This window comes from Loxodonta africana, chromosome 3 (genome assembly GCF_030014295.1).
Source record: "Loxodonta africana isolate mLoxAfr1 chromosome 3, mLoxAfr1.hap2, whole genome shotgun sequence".
Taxonomy (NCBI): Eukaryota; Metazoa; Chordata; class Mammalia; order Proboscidea; family Elephantidae; genus Loxodonta; species Loxodonta africana.
Window position 1 is genome coordinate 64,501,992 of NC_087344.1, and position 20,429 is coordinate 64,522,420.

General features: G+C 47.6%; 1 protein-coding gene across 3 annotated transcripts in view; it reads left to right on the forward strand.

Moving 5' to 3' along the window:
- Nucleotides 1-20,429, forward strand: part of PTPRU (protein tyrosine phosphatase receptor type U) — a 98,986-nt gene that overhangs the window by 65,861 nt on the left and 12,696 nt on the right. For 2 of the 3 annotated variants that reach the window (XM_064281595.1, XM_064281593.1), the window contains 8 exons: nt 6,062-6,252; nt 6,973-7,048; nt 7,551-7,627; nt 13,852-13,888; nt 14,535-14,632; nt 14,721-14,837; nt 15,849-16,003; nt 19,011-19,146. In XM_064281595.1, coding sequence (XP_064137665.1) covers nt 6,062-6,252; nt 6,973-7,048; nt 7,551-7,627; nt 13,852-13,888; nt 14,535-14,632; nt 14,721-14,837; nt 15,849-16,003; nt 19,011-19,146 — 887 coding nt within the window. The remainder of the gene's footprint in view (nt 1-6,061; nt 6,253-6,972; nt 7,049-7,550; nt 7,628-13,851; nt 13,889-14,534; nt 14,633-14,720; nt 14,838-15,848; nt 16,004-19,010; nt 19,147-20,429) is intronic. The other variant, XM_064281594.1, reaches the window with a different exon arrangement.

The following is a 20,429-nucleotide window of genomic DNA, read 5'->3' on the forward strand; positions in this document are numbered from 1 at the left end:
AATATTTTCAGTATATGTATTTAAGGCTTGTATTTGGAATATGTAAAGAACTCTTACAGCTCAATAATAAGAGAAACCAATTTTAAAATGGGCAAAAGATTTGAACAGACACTTTGCAAAACAAGATATGTGAGTGGTCAATAAGCACATGAGAGGATGCTTAACATCTTACCTGAAAAATGCAAATTAAGACTGCAATGAGATACCCACTAGAATGTGTATAATTAAAAAGACTGACTATGCTAAGTGTTGGTGAGGAGGAGGAGCAAGTGGAACTCTCATACATCGTTAGTGGAGGTGCACACGCACTGTGGAAAACAGCTTGGAAGTTTCTCATACATTTAAACATATACTTATTCCATGACCCAGCATTCTACTCTTAGATTATTCACCAAGACAGACAAAAACATATATCTACACAAAGGCTCCCTGATGTGTCTGTCAGTTTGTCATACTGTGGGGTCTTGTGTATTGCTGTGACCCTGAAAGCTGTGCCACTGGTATTCAAATGCCAGCAGGGTCACCCATGGCGGACAGGTTTCAGATGAGCTTCCAGACTAAGACAGACTAGGAAGAAGGACTCGGCAGTCTGCTTCAGAAAAGAATTAGCCAGTGAAAACCTTATAAATGGCAGAGGAACATTGTCTGATGTAGTGCCGGAAGATGAGCCCGTCAGGTTGGAAGGCACTCAAAATACGACTGGGAAGAACTGCCTCCTCAAAGTGGAGTCAACCGTAATGACTTGGATGGAGTCAACCCTTTGGAACCTTCATTTGCTGATGTGGCACGACTCAAAATGAGAAGAAACAGCTGCAAACATCCATTAATAATCGGAACATGGAATGTACAATGTGCGAATCTAGGAAAATTGGAAATCGTCAAAAAATGAAATGGTATGCATAAAATCAATATCCAAGGCATTAGTGAGCTGACATGGACTGATACTGGTCATTTTGAATCAGATAATCATATGCTCTACTATGCCAACTTGAATGAGGAATGGTGTTGCATTCATCATCAAAAAGAACATTTCAAGACCTATTCTTAAAGTACAATGCTGTCAGCGATAGGATAATATTCATACGTCTACAAGGAAGACCAGTTAATACAACTATTATTCAAATTTATGCACCAACTACCAAGGCCAAAGATGAAAGAAATTGAAGATTTTTACCAACTTCTGCAGTCTGAAATTGATCAAACATGCAATCTGGGTGCACTGATAATTGCTGGTGATTGGAACGCGAAAGTTGGAAACAAAGAAGAGGATTTGATAGTTGTAAAATATGGCCTTGGTGATAGAAACGATGCTGGAGATTGCATGATTGAATTTTGCAAGACCAATGACTTCTTCATTGCAAATACCTTTTTTCACCAACATAAATGGGGAATACCCACGGACCTCACCAGATGGAATACACAGGAATCAAATTGACTACATCTGTGGAAAGAGGCAATGGAAAAGCTCAATATCATCAGTCAGAACAAGGCCAGTGGCCGACTGCAGATCAGACCATCAATTACTCATATGCAAGTTAAAGTTGAAACTGAAGAAAATTAGAACGAGTTCATGAGAGCCAAAGTACAACCTTGAGTATATCTCACCTGAATTTAGAGACACATTGAACACTAATAACTGAAGACCAGGTGAGTTGTGGAATGACATCAAACATGAAAAAAGCAAGAGGTCATTAAAAAGACAGGAGAGAAAGGAAAGACCAAAATGGATGTCAGAAGAGACTCTGAAATTTGCTCTTAAACGAAGAGTAAACCAAAAAACCAAACCCAGTGCCAGCGAGTTGATTCCGACTCATAGCGACCCTATAGGACAGAGTAGAACTGCCCCATAGTGTTCCCTAGGAGCGCCTGGCGGATTCGAATTGCCGACCCTTTGGTTAGCAGCCATAGCACTTAACCACTACGCCACCAGGGTTTCCTGAACAAAGAGTAGCTAAAGCAAAAGGAAAAAATGATGAAGTAAAAAGAGCTGAAGATTTCAAAGGGTGTCTGGAGAAGACAAAGTATTATGATGACATGTGCAAAGACCTGGAGATAGAAAACCAAAAGGGAAGAACACGCTCAGCATTTCTCAAGCTGAAAGAACCGAAGAAAAAATTCAAGCCTCAAGTTGCAATACTGAAGGATTCTACGGAGAAAATATTAAATGGTGCAAGAAGCATCAAAAGAAGATGGAAGGAATACACATAGTCACTTTACCAAAAAGAATAGGTTAACATTCAACCATTTCAGGAGGTAACGTATGATCAGGAACTGATGGTACTGAAGGAAGAAGTCCAAGCTGCACTGAAGGCATTGGCAAAAAACAGCTCCAGGAATTGACGGAATACCAGTTGGATGTTTCAACAAACAGATGCAGCATTGGAAGTGCTCAGTCGTCTGTGCCAAGAAATTTGGAAGACAGGTACCTGGCCAACCAACTGGAAGAAGTCCGTATTTATGCATATTCCGAAGAAAGGTGATCCAACTGATGTGGAAATTATTGCACAATATCATTAATATCACATGCAAGCAAAATTTTGCTGAAGATAATTCAAAAGTGGCTATAGCAGTATATTGTCAGAGAACTGCCAGAAATTCAAGCCAGATTTAGAAGAGGACGTGGAACCAGGGATATCATTGCTCATGTCAGATGGATCCTGGCTGAAAACAGAGAATACCAGAAAGATGTTTACCTGTGTATAATTGATTATGCTAAGGCATTTTACTGTGTGGATCACAACAAATTATGGATAACATTTCGAAGAATGAGAATTCTGGAACACTTAATTGTGCTCATGAGGAATCTGTACATGGATCAAGAGGCAGTCATTTGAACAGAACAAGGGGATACTGCGTGGTTTAAAGTCAGGTAAGCTGTGTCATCATTCCATCCTTTCACCATACCTATTCAATCTGTATGCTGAGCAAATAATATGAGAAGCTGGACTCTGTGAAGAAGAACAGGGCATCAGCATTGGAGGAAGACTCATTAACAACCTGCGTTATGCAGATGACACAACCTTGTTTGCTGAAAGTGAAGAGCACTTGAAGCACTTACTAATGAAGATCAAGGACCACAGCTTCAGTATGGATTACACCTCAACATAAAACAAAAATCCTTACAACTGGCCCAATAAGCAACATCGTGATAAACGGAGAAAAGACTGAGGTTGTCAAGGATTTCATTTTACTTGGATCCACGATCAACACTCATGGAAGCAGCAGTCAAGAAATCAAAAGACGCATTGCATTGGGCAAATGGGCTGCAAGAGATCTCTTTAAAGTGTTGAAAAGCAAAGATGTCATCTTGAGGATAAGGTACATCTGACCCAAGGCATGGTGTTTTCAATCACCTCATATACATGTGAAAGCTGGACAATGAATGAGAGAGACAGAAGAAGAATTGACGCCTTTGAATTGTGGTGTTGGTGAAGAATACTGAATATACCATGGACTGCCAAAAGAACGAACAAATCTGTCTTGAAAGGAGTACAACCAGAATGATCCTTGGAAGCAAGGATGGTGAGACTGCATCTCACATACTTTGGACATGTTTTCAGGAGAGATCTGTCCTTGGAGAAGGCATCATGCTTGGTAAAGTAGAGGGTCCGTGAAAAAGAAGAAGACCCTCAATGAGAAGAATTGACACGGGCTGCAACAATGGGCTCAAGCATAGCAACAATTGTGAGGATGGCACAGGACTAGGCAGTGTTTCATTCTCTTGTGCATAGGGTCACTATGTGTCGGAACTGACTCAATGGCACCTAGCAACAAGAATAACACAAAGGCTTTTTACATGAATTTCATGGCACCTATTCACTGTAGTCAAAAGCTGAAAATAGCCAAAATGCCCATCAACAGGAAAATGGATAAACACATTGTGGTGCATTCACACAGCACAATACTATCCAGTGATATAAGGGAACAAACTTGATGTATGTAACAACATGGGTGAGTATAAAAAACATGCTGAACTAAATAATTGACACGAGTGCATACTGTGTGATTCCTTTTACATGAAATTCTAGAAAAGGCAAAACAAATCTGTAATGACAGACAGCAGAGTGGGGATGGAAATTGATTGCAAAGAGGCGGGAGGAAACATTTGAAATGACAGAGATATTCTATATTTTGGGTGGTGGTTACCAGGGTGTGTAACTCATTGAACTGCGTATTTCAAATATGTGTATTTTATTTTTTATAAATTATGCCTCAATAAAGTAGATGAAATTATTAAAAGATTGAGCTAGTTGGGGTCAACCTTCCTTTCAGCTCTGGTTGTCTGAGTCTCAATCCTGTGATGGGTAATCTCAAAAAAAAAAAAAAAATCTCATGCTTCTGGTAATGTTTCATATCACTAACTCCTTTCTGCCAGGGAGTCCCATTCTGGGCCACCGTATGGGTGACCATTCACCAGCTAAAGTTTAGCAGTGCCAGGAAGGTCCAGCCTGTGTTAAAAACATTTTGCAGGCCAATTATCAAATTAATGTGCTTGATTTTCCTCACATAGTATCATTTGGGAGGTGTGTGTGTAGGTTTTTTGCTATTTGAAGGGCACGTGTCCTTGGCAAGGTTAACACATGAAGCTGTGATAGATAGCTGTACAAGCGTCAAAGTGCTTTCTCAAAGGTTGTCCCATTTAATCTACCCCCTAGGTCTTTGAACGAGGCTGCCTTTTATGAGTCACCTGCTGTACTCCTAGGCCCTGGTCAGAGACTGGCCCAAGTCCTGGCCAGGAGGGTGTTTGCATTTTATAGAGCTCAGCAGGGTGTCTGCCTTGGTGATTATGCATTCATTATGTCCAAGTCATTGAGTAGGATGCATGGGCCACGCACTGGGCTGGGTTAGTGTTTTGAGCCAGGCAGACACAGTTACAAAACTTTCAGATCAGGGGCGAGACAAGTGATTAACAGATTGCCTCAGAAAGGGAATCATGGATGTTGCTGGAGCCAAGGAAACCTAAAGGCACTAAGGAAGTGCCCCTCCCCCAGCCCCCTGCAATGAGGGTCATTTCAGAGGAGACCTGTAGGATGAGTAGGAGTTTCATCTCGTCTAGACAAAAACAAGGGGAAGGGTGTGTGACGCAGAGGGAACAGTGTGTGTGAGGGCACAGGTAAATGAGGGGGTAGGTATCCAGGGCTGCACTGGGAGTCCTCCACTAGTCCTTGCCAGCTCTGGCCGGGGGAGAACAGCTGGAGGAATGCCTGGGGCTAGTGTTGAGTAAGCCGCCCCTTTTTTGCAGCCTCACCCCTGACAGGAGGAGGGAATTGAAGATTAAACAAGTGTGTGTGCCAGTGGGTGTGGGAGGTGGGTGTGTCTGAATGGGGCACCTTCCTCATCATCAGGTCCTGATCTGGGGGGTGGCGGGGTGGGGGATGGGTGGTTGTCCTTGAGATGCCGACCAGAAGAGCCAGAGGACTGGGGTGGGCCTGGGAGTAGAGATAGTTTTCCCAGGGGAGTGTGGGGACACTCTGAACTTCTTCACCTGTTCCCCGGACCAGCTGAGGCCCCTACACAGGCTGAAAGGGGAAATGTTTGCTCAGGAGAAACACCTCTATTCAGGTGTCTTGTGTGAATCTGCACAGAGGACTGCAGAAGCAGCTAATTTCAGGATTTGCTTGTCTTTGATAGGGGTAATTTCTGGGAGTTGCTGGTGTTCCAGATTGTTCCCTTAAAGTGGGGAGGGGAAGGGTAGGAAGGAGAAGAGTCTTGGGCTCTGCTGAGTGCTGCCCCCTGCTGGCATCGCAGCGAAGCCCTGGCGGGGGGGACCCCTACTGGGAGCAGCAGGATGGAGTGAGGGTATCAGAGGGTCACAGCACAATAGCGCTGGTAGGGCCACAGGGGTCATGTGATCTGATCCACTTGTTTTAAAGGGGGAAAACTGGGATGCAGAAGGGCAGGGACTTGCACAGGGTCACACAGGGTAGGCCTTGCTAGGGTCCTTGGTTCCAGTGAGCAATCCAGGCACCCTCTACATTGACCATGCTCCCCCACCTCCTCCAGCCCATCCGGGTTCCCCAGGCTGGGTCATGTGTGTCAGAAGCTCCTTCTCTGACTGCAGGAGACCAGCGCAGCGGTGGGGTCACTGAGGCCAGCAGCCTCCTGGGGGGCTCACCGCGGCATCCATGCGGCCGGAAGGGCTCCCCATACCACACGGGGCAGCTGCACCCAGCAGTGCGTGTGGCTGACCTGCTGCAGCACATCAACCAGATGAAGACGGCCGAGGGCTACGGCTTCAAGCAGGAGTATGAGGTGCACGGCCATTCTGGCCAGGACCCCTGCCAGGGCCTGCCTGGCCGCTCCTCACCCTGGATCCTGACCCTGGCAACCCCAACTCTGATGATCCCCGACTCAGCCTAACCATTTTTTACGTTGACATTGGCCCTCATCTTAATCCCACACTGACCTGGATTCACATTCTCATCCTGATCCTAATTAGAAATCTGACCTTGAATTTTATGTCTCTCTCCACCTGGACCCTGATCATGGTCCTTATGCTAGCCCTCAGCTGAACCTGACTACCAGCACTGACCCTGACCTCTAACCTGATTTTGTTCCTGACCCTAATCCTAAACCCTTCTTGAACTCTGACTTAAATCCAGTTTTACCTCTATCTAGGCTCTGATCCAACCCTTATCCTAATCTTAGTGTGACCCTGACCTTTACCTTCTTCCTTGAATTTTACTTTCTTCCCAACCCAAGTCTGGATTTACCCTAACCCTGACTCCCATTCTAAAATTTCCCTGGACTCTGACCCTCTTTTCTCACTTCCCTCCCCACACATGTGTTAGTGTTGAACCTGGTCCTTGGCTGATAAAGGAATATGCAGTGGCTTTATCTCAGCCCCCAATTTTGGTGCTGAGCCTTACATGGCTCCACCCCCATTCTGCCCACATGGTCCTCACCGAAGGGAAGAGATCCGATGAGTAGGGGTCCCCCTCCCCCACTGACGACCACTTTCCTATCTGGCAGAGCTTCTTTGAAGGCTGGGATGCCACGAAGAAGAAAGAAAAGCTCAAGGGTGGCCGGCAGGAGCCCATGCCTGCCTGTGAGTTCTAGGGAAGGACCTGGGGCCTGGGGAGTGGCGGGGAGGAAACTAGAAAGAGGGTGCAGCCAGAGTAAGCTCTGGGCAGTCTCAGAGATTATAGTAGTCCTGGCCACCATTTATCGAGCGCCTTTTATGTGCAGGACCTGTGCTGAGCATGTTGTACTCAGTAGCTCATTTATTCCTTAATAACCCTGTGAGGTGGGGAATATTATAATTCCCATTTTACAGATAAGGAAACTGAGGCTTGAAAGGTTAACCACCCTGTCTAAAGTCACACAGCTAATAACTGCCTGACCAGCACACAACCTTGGGCCTACTCAGTTTCACATCCCAGACTCTGTCCTGCCTTTGCTGGTGCCCAGAACCTATGACTGGCCCTGAACCTCTAGGTTCCCCAGCAGCCCTGTCCCTGGCCTCCAGGAAGCCTTCCCTGACTGCCCCCATTCTGGGTTCCCCAGTCCAGCTCCTGCCTACCCCATGGCCACCTGCTCTGTGTTTACAGATGATCGGCACCGAGTGAAACTCCACCCGATGCTGGGAGACCCCAATGCTGACTACATTAACGCCAACTATATAGACGTGAGTGCCTCGCCCCTGCCATTTCTGCTGCCACTGGCCACATCCTGAGCCCCTGTTGTGTGCAGGATGCTGGCCTGGCCCTGCTTGCTCCAGGCTCACCTTCCAGGCAGGGCAGTAGCCTGATAGGGAGTGAATGGAGGTTCAGAGGGCTGAGTTCTGAGTCGCCCCCCCACCTCCTACAGTCAGTGCTGGAGGAGCTCAGAGAAGTGGGAGGACAGAGTGGGCCAGAGCCACCAAGGAAGGCTTCCTGCAGGCTAGAGTTGCCCTGGGAGATGGGGGCTTCAGTGAGGCAGGAAGAAGGGAAGAGGGCAGACAGCTAGGCCTAGACGTGAGGAAGGATCGGCTTTGGGTGAGAGGCCTAGAGATCAGAGGATTTACGTGATACACAGGCTGAAGAGCAGGGGGGGGCTGGAGTGTGAAGGCCTTGAATGGCAGCCATGGAGTTTGAGCTTTTTCCTAGGGGCATCAGAGAGTCGTGAAACTGTCTTGACCGTGATCAGAGTGGTACTTCAAGAGTAATAACTTACGTTTATTAAGCACGTACTATGCACCAAGCACAGTGCTAAGCACTTTATACTCAATATCTCATTTTATGTAATTTCTCCAACCCTGTGAGGTAATTAGCATCATGGCCTGAGTTTACTGATGAGGAAACTGGGGCTCAGTGAGGTGAAGCTACTTGTGCCAGGTCATACAGCTAGTGCGTGGCGAAGGAGGGACTCAAACTCTGACTTGTCTGTGTCTCCGATGCCTTTGGTGTTAACCACTAGGCTATACTGCCATTCACTGCAGCTAGGGGATCTGGCTGGACCAGGGGAGGGCCAGAGACAGGGCGGACAGCCAGGAGGCCTAGGCTTAAGGGTCAGACTCCCCCACCCCTTCCAGAAACTACATTTGGGAATCGTTTACCAAATATATTTGGAACACCCACTATTTGCCAGGTATTGTCCTGGGCACCAGGGATATGGCAGTAGGCAACACAGACATGGTCCCTACTTTCCTAGAACATATGTATCCTATTGATGGAGATAAACATAAATACAAATAAGTCATTTCAGATAAGATGGGAAAACACAGGCCAGAAGAGAGGAATGGTTTTCCTAATATCATACTGCAAGTTAGTGGCAGAGCTGGGGTTAGTCATGGCAGGCTGCTTGGAGGCAGTGGGCTTGAGCTGGCTGTGGGTGGCTGGAGAGGAGAGGAGGGCATCCCAGGTAGGGGAGCAGTGTAAACAAAGGCCTGAAGGTGGGCAGGAGGAGAAGGCATGTATCTGTGGTGGGAGGTAGTTGGGACTCTGGAGATCATCTCTCCTCTCCCTCTTATCCTCCTCCTGGGGGCCAGACATGCTACCCTGTATTTCCCAGCATTCCTTGCCTTCTCCTGCCCCTCCCATCCTCTCCCTGGGCTGGGGTGAGGGCTGGGCCTGGCCTCTCAGACTTGGGCAGCTTCAGAGACAAAGGGCCTCTCCTCAGTCTCGTGAAGGTGCCAGTTGGCTTTTCCTCGGCCCTGACCACTCCCTGCTCTCTGGCCCAGCCCGGCTCACCCATCTTGCTCTGCCTCCCCTGCTCCCATCACCTGTTCTGGCCGCTCCTGTGCTCCATCCACCTTCATCTGCCTCTGGCCTAATAGCTGTCTCTTTTGCTTTGTACTGTTCCCTCACTGGAATCATTAAGATTCGGATAAACCGAGAAGTAAGTATCTCTCTCCCCTTCTTCTCCTCCTCCTGTCTGTCTGACTGGCTGTACCTCAGACTCTCTCGGTCTCTGGCTGTCTCTCTTTCTCTGTCTCTGTCCTCCTTCCCCTCCACTTGTGCACCCAGCACCAACTGTCCATTTCAGCAGCCTGGCCAGGGGCTGCCTGAGGCTGAAAATTCAACAATATCCCTGTTGTAAGCAATCCCCTGCCATCCTCCACTGCCTTGAGACAGGGCAGCAGTGTTGGGGTGCTTCCCCTCATTCTGCACTGGCCCTGCCACCAGCTTCTGTCGTCTTCAGTCTCCCAGTCCCAGTATTCCAGACAAGTCCTCATTAGCTACACCCTCTGCAGGGCTCTGGAAAGGGATGGGGCATAGGGGAGGTTGCCCTTGGTGGTCCTATCTCTGCTGCTTAGAAGTCAAGGTCTTCACAGAAGTGAAGACAGCCCTGGATCAGTCTGCTTAAAACTGGTTTCCCTGATGTTCAAATCCCTTTCTGACTAGTTCGCTTGAAATGCAACCCCAATCACTTTGCTTGCAATTTATCTCTAATTTGAACTTTCTGGGGGCCAGTTTGGGTATTCCATTTTTACAAAACTTGCCATCTTTTTGGCCTTTTAAAAATAAAATAAAAAAGTTCTAATTCATATAAATTATTTTCATAACATTTGATGGCTGATGGAATTGTTTGCTATTTTTATGGGTACTTTTTCTATCTCCTTTTTTCTTTTAAAAATATCCCTATTGCTTTTTATCTGATGACAGAACTATGTGCTCATTCTCAAACTCTGAGACAGCATGGAGGTGCCTTGTGTACAAAGTGAAAGGTTCCCCATAGTCGCATCTGTCAGAGGTGACCGGTTATTCTATATATGTTACCAGACTTGCCCCCTTATCTTGAGTATACGTAAACAGTTGGTTTGTACAGTTCTCCAATTTAAAAAGAATATTAAGCTCATGAAACACAGTACATACCTAGCATTAAAAGTGCCCATTAAAATAGCATTAGTGCCCATTAGAGGGTGACAAATACAGGCCATTATGGTTCCTTTCCTCTCAATTTCCATGGAACAACCCACTCACTCGTAAATCCTACCCATTTAGTATATTGTAAGCCTCTTCATACCCTTAGCAGACTTGGCCTAATAATTCTTCAAATGCCAGTTAACAAGTATCATTGTTTGAGCACCTGCTATGTGTCGGTTGCTTGAGACATATCAATTAAACTTTACCACACTCTGCGAGGTAGGTGCCATATTTGCACCCATTTGACAGATGAGAAAATGGAGGCTTAGAGAAGTTAAGTGACTTGGTCAAGGTCATGAGGCTCTCGATTGGCAGAGCTGGGCCACAAATCCAGCCTTAGCTCTCCACCCTTAATGCTAGACTGGTGGTTCTCTCCCTTTGGGGAACATCAGGATACCCTGGCAATTTTGCCCACAATGCAGGTTCCCTGCCTTCCCCTGTCGCCAGCTTAACCCAGTCAGAGTCCCTGGGCGCAAGGTCCTAGAATATGCTGGTGCCCTCTGGAGCATGAGGACCAGTGCTCTCTAATGCTGGTCTCCATAGCAGGCATGCTTAGATGACCTGTTACCTTCCTTTCAAATCTGATCATTTCAAACTTTCTAATTTCCAGGTACTCTATGTAATATAGCTGTGTAGTCGTATACATACTTATTAAGAAGTTAATATACAGCTATGGAGGGTTACCTGCTTAAAAAACGTTTTCCAAATAGGGTTGTGTGATAAGTTGTGCGACTACCACGCCATACTACCTCCAAAGAGCTCTCCTCCAAATGACCAAAGAATAGGACATTGGAACCACGAAGAAACATTCGTAATAGGGTTGAATTTTAGACTAACTGGCTATTGGGCACATCCATCAGTTTTAATTGAACTCCACTCCTCAGCTGTTTGTTGACTGGCATTTGTGTGCTGGCACTGTGCTGGGCACTAGACAGAGAAGTATGTATCAGATGAGGTTCTTGCTCTCAAGTGCGATTCTTAGACAAACTGGCTTCAGGTGTGGGGTGCAGTGGTAGTTCAGTGGTAGAATTCTTGCCTTCCATGCAGAAGACCCAAGTTCGATTTCTAGTCAGTGTACCTCCTGTGCGTTGTTGCTTGGAGGCTTGTGTGTTATGATGCTGAACAGGTTTCAATGGAGCTTACAGACTAAGACGGACTAGGAGGAAAGGCCTGGCGATCTACATTTGAAAATCCGCCAGTGAGAACCCTACGGATCACAATGGTCTGATCCACAACCAATCATGGGGATGGTGCAGGATCAGGCAGTGTTTCCTTCTACTGTGCTTGGGGTCTCTATGAGTTGGGGGCTGACTTGAGGGTAGCTAACAATAACAAAGCCTGTCCTCTTGCTTAGCTGGCCCTTTAATGGGCTCCTCTCATCCTGCACCTCTGCCTTCTTGTCTTTGAAGCAGGACATGAAGCAGAGACAACATCTTGTCTTTTGAAGCCACAGCAGGAAGGAATTAAACTAGACCTGGTGAAGTTGCCAGCAGTGAGGGCTGAGTGACTGGGAGACTTTTCACTCTTAGTAATTTTTACTACTTTTTGGCCATTTTCATGGGAATGGCATGTAGGTACATAACAGAGTCTGTGAGGTGTGCGGGTCACTGTTGTCCCCATGTTGCAATGTTGCAGAGAAGGAGCAGGGGCTAAGGGAGGTGAGGGGCTTGGCTACTCACAGTGTGTTGCAAGTCTCAGCAGTATCAGCCCCACCTGGGAGCTGATTGGAAATGCACAATCCTGGGCCTCACCCCAGACTTTTTGAATCCAAATCTACCTTTTAACAAAATCCCCAGGAGATTCGCGTGCATGTTAAAGGCTGAGAAGCACTGTCTTAGCACTCAGAGTCACATAGCTGCAGCTTGGCAGAGCTGTGACTGGGACCCAGGTCCATTTGACCCCAAGATTTCTTAATTCCCATGGCAAAGCACCTCCTATCCCAGGAATTTTTTTTATTTTTATTTTTATTGTGCTTTAGGTGAAAGTTTACAATCAAGTCAGTCTCTCATACAAAAAGTTATACACACCTTGCTATGTACTCCTAGCTGCTCTCCTCTTAATTAGACAGCACATTCCTCCTCTCCACCCTGTATTCACTGTGTCCATTCAGCCAGCTCCTATCCCCCTCTTCCTTCTCATCTCGCCACCAGACAGGAGCTGCCCACATAGTCTTATGTGCCTACTTGAGCCAAAAAGCTCACTCCTCACCAGCATCATTGTCTATCGTACAGTCCAGGCCAATCCCTGTCTGTAGAGTTGGCTTTGGGAATGGTTCCAATCTTGGGCTATCAAAGGGTCTGGGGACCATGACCGTCAGGGTCCCAGGAATTTTTGACATCCACACTATTTGGATCTTCGAGGATACTGTTTGACTTTTAAAATGATAGTAATAATAATAATAGTGCCAAACCCTTGACGTATTACTGTATTTACTGCTCCCGATGGCTGTAGGAAAAAAAAAAAATTTTTTTTAAGTAAATACTAATTATTTGCATTTTATAGATGTCAAAATTGAGGCACAGGGAAGAGAAAGGATTTACCTAATGGCACACAGCTAGCAAGTGGTAGAGCTGGGATTTGAACCCGGGCAGTCTGAGTTGCTGGGAGCTGTGTTGAGGGCGTGCACTTGAGGCAAGGGGCTGGGTTTGGTTGTTTTCTCTTGCACCGGCCCTGCAGTGCTCCTTCCCCACCCTGCGTTGCCTGCATTAGTGCCTGGGTATCTGGTGGGCTCTGTTCCCCAGAGAGATGAGATCTTGTGGATAGGACCTCATAGGTGTCTGTGGCCCTGGGAGGCAATGGGGACTACCTGGCTCCTCCCCTCAGCCTGAGGGCTCTGGGGTGGAGGATGAAATAGCTCTTGGCCTCTCTTTTGTGGGACATAGTGAAGGTAAAGTGCTTACCACAGTACATGACTATAACAGGTTCTCAGAAAAAAATGTTCTTTCTTATTATGATTATTGATTTTAAAGATTTAAAAAACATTTTCTCTAAGGGCCATGAGTAATCCCTCTGTTTATTTGCTCCCAACCTGATACCTTCATCTGGGCTCCCCAAGCTCTGGGGTGGGGGTACTGCCCATCCTGGTTGTCCTAAGGGGGTCGGACTAGCTGACAAGACCCATTCTTAGGTTTGGGGTTTACTAGGGTCTCTGGGGTTTTGGGGACAGGGCAGGGCCACTCTGGACTTTGTCTCCAAACAACAGCCTGATTGTAAGCAGATTATGGATAACTATCCCCAGTTTATGAATGGGGAAACCTTCTAGGCCCATAGAGGAGTCGTGTCCAACTTCACACAACAAGAGTGGGATTAAACCCAGGACACGTGTGTCCCAGCTGGACTTCCCTTCTTAGTTGGGGACTGAGAAGACAGGGTCACCCTGGTTAGGATGTCCTGGGGATAAAAGTGGGGCAGGGGGTGTTGCTTCTGGAAGAAGGAGGCAAAAGAGGTCAGTGGAAGTGAGGGGCTGCTCCCTGGGGTCTGATCATTCCCTCTTCTCCTATTCCAGGGTTACCACAGGTCAAACCACTTTATAGCCACTCAAGGTACCTGGCATCTCTGCATGCTCCCTTCCACCCCATGTGCCACCTGTGTGCTGGAATGTCCTCTGCCTACCTCTCTGTCTTCCCTGTTGATCTGCTTGACTCCCTGCCTGCCTTCCCATCTGCCTGTCTGTCTCCTGCATCCCGACTCAGGCCATGTCTCTTAGAATTTGGCTGCGTCAGCCTCTGACCCCTTGCTGTTTGTCTCCCCAGTGTGATCAGTCATCTATAGCTCTTTGGTCCATCTGTCTGTCTCTACGGTGGTGCATGCAGAAGGACTAACCAGGCTCAGTCCTCACGAGTGTGGGTTCTGCCTTGGTCTGGTGGCCATCTGGGCCCACCCACCTGTGTGTTTCCCTCTGACTGTCCTCCATCCACCCCTCCTGGAGATTTGTGCAATGAACTGACTGTCTGACCCTCTAGCTCTGCCTCCCGGGTCCAACTCAGGGTTATTGGGGTCTCCTTGCCTGGCCCTGATACTACCCACTCCCAGGGCCCTACAGGCATGATTTGGAACTTGGTGGGGTGTGCAGGAAGGCCCCATTTGGGTTCAGGAAGCCTCCTGGCCTGGGGTGGTAGTGCTGGACCACAGGGGTACATTGGCCGTGGGCAGAGACCTTGCCTTAGGGACAAGTGCCCCTGCCCCCAGGGCCGAAGCCTGAGATGGTGTACGACTTCTGGCGCATGGTGTGGCAGGAGCACTGTTCCAGCATCGTCATGATCACCAAGCTGGTGGAGGTGGGCAGGGTAAGCGGGACTGTGGGGTGGGGTGGGGGTATGGAGGGCTGAGGGGGTGGTGAAGAGCCCACTGAGATTTGCATGCTGGGGACTCCAGGTGAAATGCTCACGGTATTGGCCAGAAGACTCGGACATGTACGGAGACATCAAGATCACACTGATGAAGACAGAAACTCTAGCTGAATACGTCGTGCGCACCTTTGCCCTGGAGCGGGTGAGTCACCCCATCACCTGTGTGTGAGGAGGTGGGCAGAGCCTCTTTACTCCCCACCTTCCACCTCCCCCAGCCCAGGTGTGAGAAGGGGGCAGGAGGGGCGAGGAGGCAGCTACTTGGTAACTGCTTCCTGGGAGCCCTGTGGAAGGAAGGAAGATGGTGCCTATCTTTGCTGGCACCTACGTGGCTCAATAAGCAAAAGCCAAAGAAAACTAAACCCACTGCCATTGAGTCGATTCCGACTCATAGTGACCCTATAGGACAGAGTAGAACTGCCCTGTAGAGTTTCCAAGGAGCGCCTGCTGGATTTGAACTGCTGACCTTTTGCTTAGCAGCCATAGTACTTAACCACTATGCCACTAGGGTTTCCCAAAGCAAAAGGCTCAATGATATCTTTGCTTGTGACTCCAAGGGGAAATAGAGATGATGAAGATGATGATGATAGCTGCTAGGTGTTGGCTCCTACTCTGTACTAGGTACTGTGCTGAGCCCAGTACACATATTGTCTTTCAGGCCTGGAAAGCTCTTCAGGGTGAGGTGCTTGCCATTAGCCCCATTTTACAAATAAGTGTAGTTACATCACTCATAAAAGGCCACATATGAAGAGCCAATGAGTCCTCCTGTCTGTGATCCCATTCGATCCACTCCGTAAAAGCTTCAAAAGAAGAACAGTTTTCCCCCTTTAAACCAAGACCTGGAGAGTCAAAATAATATCCCAGGGTCACACAACAACCTGGTGGCAGAGGTGGATATTTAATAGGCCAAGTTTAGGCATCAGGCAGACCTGGGTCTCAGTCCTGGGTAATATCTGCCTAACCTTGGGCAAGTGGTTTCTCTTCTTTGAGCCTTAGTTTCCTCACTTGCACAATGGGACATGAGTACCCCCTCCTGGGTGTGTTATTGGGATTATTGAGGTCATGCCTGTGAGATGCTCACTGGAGCCTGGCACACAGTCAGTGTCTAATAGATGCTGGCAGTGGCTCTGACTGTTATTACTGTTATCTTCCCCAGAGAGGCTACTCTGCCCGGCATGAGGTCCGCCAGTTCCACTTCACAGCGTGGCCAGAGCACGGTGTCCCCTACCACGCTACGGGGCTGCTGGCCTTCATCCGGCGTGTGAAGGTTTCCACCCCACCTGATGCTGGGCCCATTGTCATCCACTGCAGGTGGGGGCTCTGGGAATCCCTAGGAGAAGAGGGGAAGTTGGGCTGGGGGTGGGGTTTGTTCAGAGTGGACTAGTCCTGGGCTAATCCTGCTTGGAGAAAGAGGACAGGAGGGAATATCTCCCCAAAGGGCCTTTTGCTCTTTGCTCTTTGGCTCTGAGGTTGTCACCTTCATGTGCAGCCCAAGACCTGTGGAGCCCCTTGGCCTAGACGCCGAGGAGGTATTGGAGACACAGAAGGGGCTTGCGGTTGGCAAGGCACCAGGCAGGATCTACTTCAGCTTGCTTTTGTTCAGCAAGTATTCATTGCTTTCCTGCTGCCTACTAGGTTTGGGCCAGGTGCTGGAAAGACTTTATCTTCTCCTTGCCAAACCCAGTGGGCTTTCCCCAACCCTTGGCCTTCATACCCTCTGCAACCTCTGGCTTTCTTCACTCCCTCTTCTTTTCTCAACTCCTGCTTTGATTGGCTCCTGGGTCCCCAGCTGTCCTCTTCTCTCTGCTTTGCTTCCGCCATGGCTCACATCTTCCTCTTGCCTCTTAAATGGGGCCTAGCCCTCTGTCCTGACCCTATCCCTGCTCTCCCCCTGGAGAGCTTAACCTCTAACCCTTGTGGTTTCAATGAGTTCTGTGGGCCCACAAGTCCTTGACCTCTGTATCTTGTCCTGGTCCCCCTACGTGGATTCTTACCAATTCTGTAAATGCCACATGCCAGGCGGCGTTCTTCTCCCTGCCGTGCCACCCCCAAACCAGCTTCTTTTTGATTTCTTTAAGCCTCTTTAAGATGCCATCTCTTCAAAATAAAACTTGATTGATGTACATAAAGCAAAGTGTGCAAATCATAACTGTGTGTATAACTTAATGAATTGTCACAAACTGAACACACCTGTGAAATAACCAGCACTCAGCTCAAGAAACAGAACAGTAACAGCACCCAGAAGTCCCCTTGAGCACCCTTTGAGTCTCTATCTCCCCACCCCAGAACTATCACTATCCTGACTTCTAAAGTCTAGATTGATTTTGCCTATTTTGAATTCGGCATAAATGGAATCATACAGTATGTACTCTTTGGCTCTGACTTCTTTCCCTCAACCCTCTGTTTGTGAAATTCATCCGTATTGTATCATATTCCAGTGGGTGAATAAACCACAATGTGTTTATCCGTTCTGCTGTTGATAGGCATTTAGGTTGTTTCCAGTTTTGATCCATTATGGATAGCGCTGCTATGAACGTTCTGTTGTATGTGTTCTGGCCACCATATGGACACATTTCTGTTGGGTTTGTACGTAGGAGTGGAATCGGTGTGTATGCGAACATAGCGCTTTAGTACATACTGTCACACAGTTTTCCAAAGTGGTTGTACTAATTTAAACCTCCACTGGTGGTGTGTGGGAGATCCAGCTGCTCTGTGTCTTCACCAGCATTTGAAATCTTGGCGTCATCTTTGTCTGCTCCTTGCTTCCCTCTAGTGCTGCTCAACCCAGTGCTGAGCTTGATGATCACAGAGACCCATCAGACACAGACCCAGCCCTCAGTGAGCTCCCGTCGGGTTAGGGAGACAGCCACATAAACGATGACCACGTAGCAGGAAGAATGTTTTAATAAAAGCCTGCCCAAACTGCTCTGGGAACTCAAAGAGAATGGTATCTGCCTGGGAGGGCTGGGGAGGGGAGGCTCCAACCAGGAGATGACACACGTGCAGGACTTAGAAATATGGGCAGGAGACTTGGGAATATGCAGGAGGAAAGAACTTTTTTTAAATTGTACTTTAGATGAAGGTTTACAGAACAAACTGGCTTCTCATTAACAGTTAGTACACATATTGTTTTACGACATTGGTTAACAACGTCACAAGTCAACACTCTCCCGTCTCGACCTTCTCGACCTTGGGTTCCCTATTACCAGCTTTCCTGTCCCCTCCTGCCTTCTAAGTCCTTGCCTCTGGGCTAGTGTGCCTCTTTAATCTCATTTTGTTTTATGGGCCTGTCTAATCTTTGGCTGAACAGTGAACCTCAGGAGTGACCTCATTACTGAGCTAAAAATGTGTCTAAGAGCCGTACTCTTGGGGTTTCTCCAGCTTTGTCAGGCCAGTAAGTCTGGTCTTTTTTTGTGAGTTAGAATTTTGTTCTACATTTTTCTCCAGCTCTGTCTGGGACCCTCTATGGTGATCCCTGTCAGAGCAGTCAGTGGTGGTAGCCAGGCACCATCTAGTTGTACTGGATTCAGTCTGGTGGAAATAACATTTTTTTTTAAGTTTTTTTTTATTGTGGTAAATACATATGTAACGAAACATTTGCCATTTCAGCATTCCTTACATGTACAGTTCAATTGCGTCCACATTTTTCCATCACCTTTAACAGAAGCTCAGTGTCCCCTAAGTAATGAGTCCCCCTCCCTCTCTCCCTCCTTCTCACCCCTGATAACCACTAATTAACTTAGGTCTTTATACACTTGTCTGTTCTAGATATTTCATATAAGTGGAATCATACAATAATTGCTCTTTTTGTCTGACTTACTTCACTCACATGATGTTTTCGAGGTTTATCCACGTTGTAACATACATCAGGACTTTGTTTCTCTTTATGGTTGAGTAGTATTCCATTGTATGTATGTACCATGTTTTGTTCATTCATTCATCTGTTCATGGACATTTAGAAATGACCACTGGAAAGAACAGTCTTGGATTAAGCTCTGAGCATTATTTTTGCCCCTCTCTCTCCCCTGATGTAGGTTTCTAAATTGGGCTGGTTTCACCTCTGCATTCTTGCTGCTCCATCCTTTCCTCTTCTGCCCCAAGGCCTGACCCTATCTCTGTCCCCTGTCATATTTCATCAGAACTCTTCCTTCAGCCTTCTCTCTGGCTCCTTCTTGCTAGGGGGAAATCAAAATCTCTCTGTGTCCCCTGACTCCCATATGGTGTAGATGTGGCCAGGTGCCTGGTCCCCTCTCCTGCTCCATGGCCCCGGGCTCCTCCCACAAAGCTCTGACCTGGCTTAGGGCTACTCTTTCTCCAGTGCCGGCACGGGTCGCACAGGTTGCTACATCGTCCTGGATGTGATGCTGGACATGGCAGAGTGTGAGGGCGTCGTGGACATCTACAACTGCGTGAAGACTCTCTGCTCCCGGCGTGTCAACATGATCCAAACTGAGGTGTGGGGACCCAGCCCTGTCCCCACTTCCCCCTCAAGCACTTGGTTCCTCATGGAGGAGCTCAAAGCTGGTGGAGTGCGTCAGAAGGGTGCCCTTAGGCTCCTCCCTTCCCCAGGTGTCCCCTGTTCTTTCCCATCCCAGAACTTGGGCTGCCAACCTCTTAGTCTCCCCAAACTCAGCTCCACTGTGTTGTTAGGTGAGGTCCAACAGGAGTGCGCCGAGGTCATGGGCTCTGTAGCAGGGCTTTGAACTGATAACGTTCTGTTTCAAACCCCTGCTGAGAATTTGTATTCCTAACAAGTTTCCAGCGATGCTAATGCTGCTGGTTAGTTACCAATTCTGAGCTCTAGTAGAGCCAAACTAAAAACCCATTGCTGTCAAGCCGATTCCGACTCATAGCAACCCTATACGATAGAGTAGAACTGCCCTGTAGGGTTTCCAAGGAGCAGCTAGTGAATTCCAACTCGCGACCTTTTGGTTAGCAGCCGAGCTCTTAACCACTGTGCCACCAGGGCTCCACTAGTAGAGCAATGGTTCTTAAAATTTATAATACATAAGAAGCAGCTGGAGATCTTGTTAAACTGTAGATTCAGTATATCTGGGTGGAAATGCAAATTCTGAGCAGGGGTTCAAAACTGGAATGAACAAGTTAGAAGTACTGCTCTGTAGTCATGACATACACAGGCTTGAGTCCTCACTAGATGCGAGACCTTGGGCTGTCCTGTCACCTTTTAGAGCTTTTCACAGGGTTATTACAGGGATGAAATATGAGATGCAGGAATGTAAGGCATGTAGCACAGTGTCCAGCACATAGTTAATAAATAACCCGTTGCTGTCGAGTCCATTCTGACTCATAGCAGCCCTATAGTACAGAGCAGAACTGCCCCATAGAGTTTCCAGGGAGCAGCTGGTAGATTCGAACTGCTGACCTTTTAGTTAGCAGCCGTAGTACTTAACCACCATGCCACCAGAGTTTCCACTCAATGAATGGTTGCTATTATTGTTGGCACGAACAGTTTGTCCTTGCTACTAACTGGAAGGTTGATGATTTGAGTCCACCCAGAGGTGCCTTGGAAGAAAGGCCTGGCGATTTACTTCTGTAAGATTACAGCCATTGAGGACCCTATGGAGTGAAGTTCTGCTCTGACACACATAGGGTTGCTATGAGTTAGAATAGACTCAACAGCAATGCGTATTAATACCCTCATTCCCCCCATGCCTGGGCCAAATATATCCATGAGAGATTGTTTCAGGTAGGGCTGGCCCAACCTGTAGTAACATAT